General features: G+C 62.5%; 1 protein-coding gene across 1 annotated transcript in view; it reads right to left on the bottom strand.

Moving 5' to 3' along the window:
- Positions 1-253, bottom strand: part of FUK (fucokinase) — a gene marked incomplete at both ends in the record, with an annotated part of 1,821 nt that overhangs the window by 288 nt on the left and 1,280 nt on the right. The window contains one exon of the mRNA XM_009872773.1: positions 95-176. Coding sequence (XP_009871075.1) covers positions 95-176 — 82 coding nt within the window. The remainder of the gene's footprint in view (positions 1-94; positions 177-253) is intronic.

Here is a 253-nt window from a genome sequence, read left to right as displayed (position 1 = left end):
GAGTGTCACATGCACCCACGTGTGCATCACTCCCCCGTGCGCAGAGGGAAGTCACTGAGAGCTGCCCACAGCACGGAGCGGGCACTCCTCACACTCGCATCGCTGCCACCCTTCACAAACTCCTCTTCTGTCACCCCCCCTGCCATGCAGAGCACGATGTCGAAGAAGAGGGAGAGCTGTGGAGAGAGGGAACCTGTTGGGTGCAGCCACCCTGCCCCTCACCCCCATGCTGGGTACTCCCCTCCCACCCAAA

This window comes from Apaloderma vittatum, unplaced genomic scaffold (genome assembly GCF_000703405.1).
Source record: "Apaloderma vittatum isolate BGI_N311 unplaced genomic scaffold, ASM70340v1 scaffold33177, whole genome shotgun sequence".
Taxonomy (NCBI): domain Eukaryota; kingdom Metazoa; phylum Chordata; class Aves; order Trogoniformes; family Trogonidae; genus Apaloderma; species Apaloderma vittatum.
This window is presented reverse-complemented; position numbering and strand designations above follow the sequence as displayed.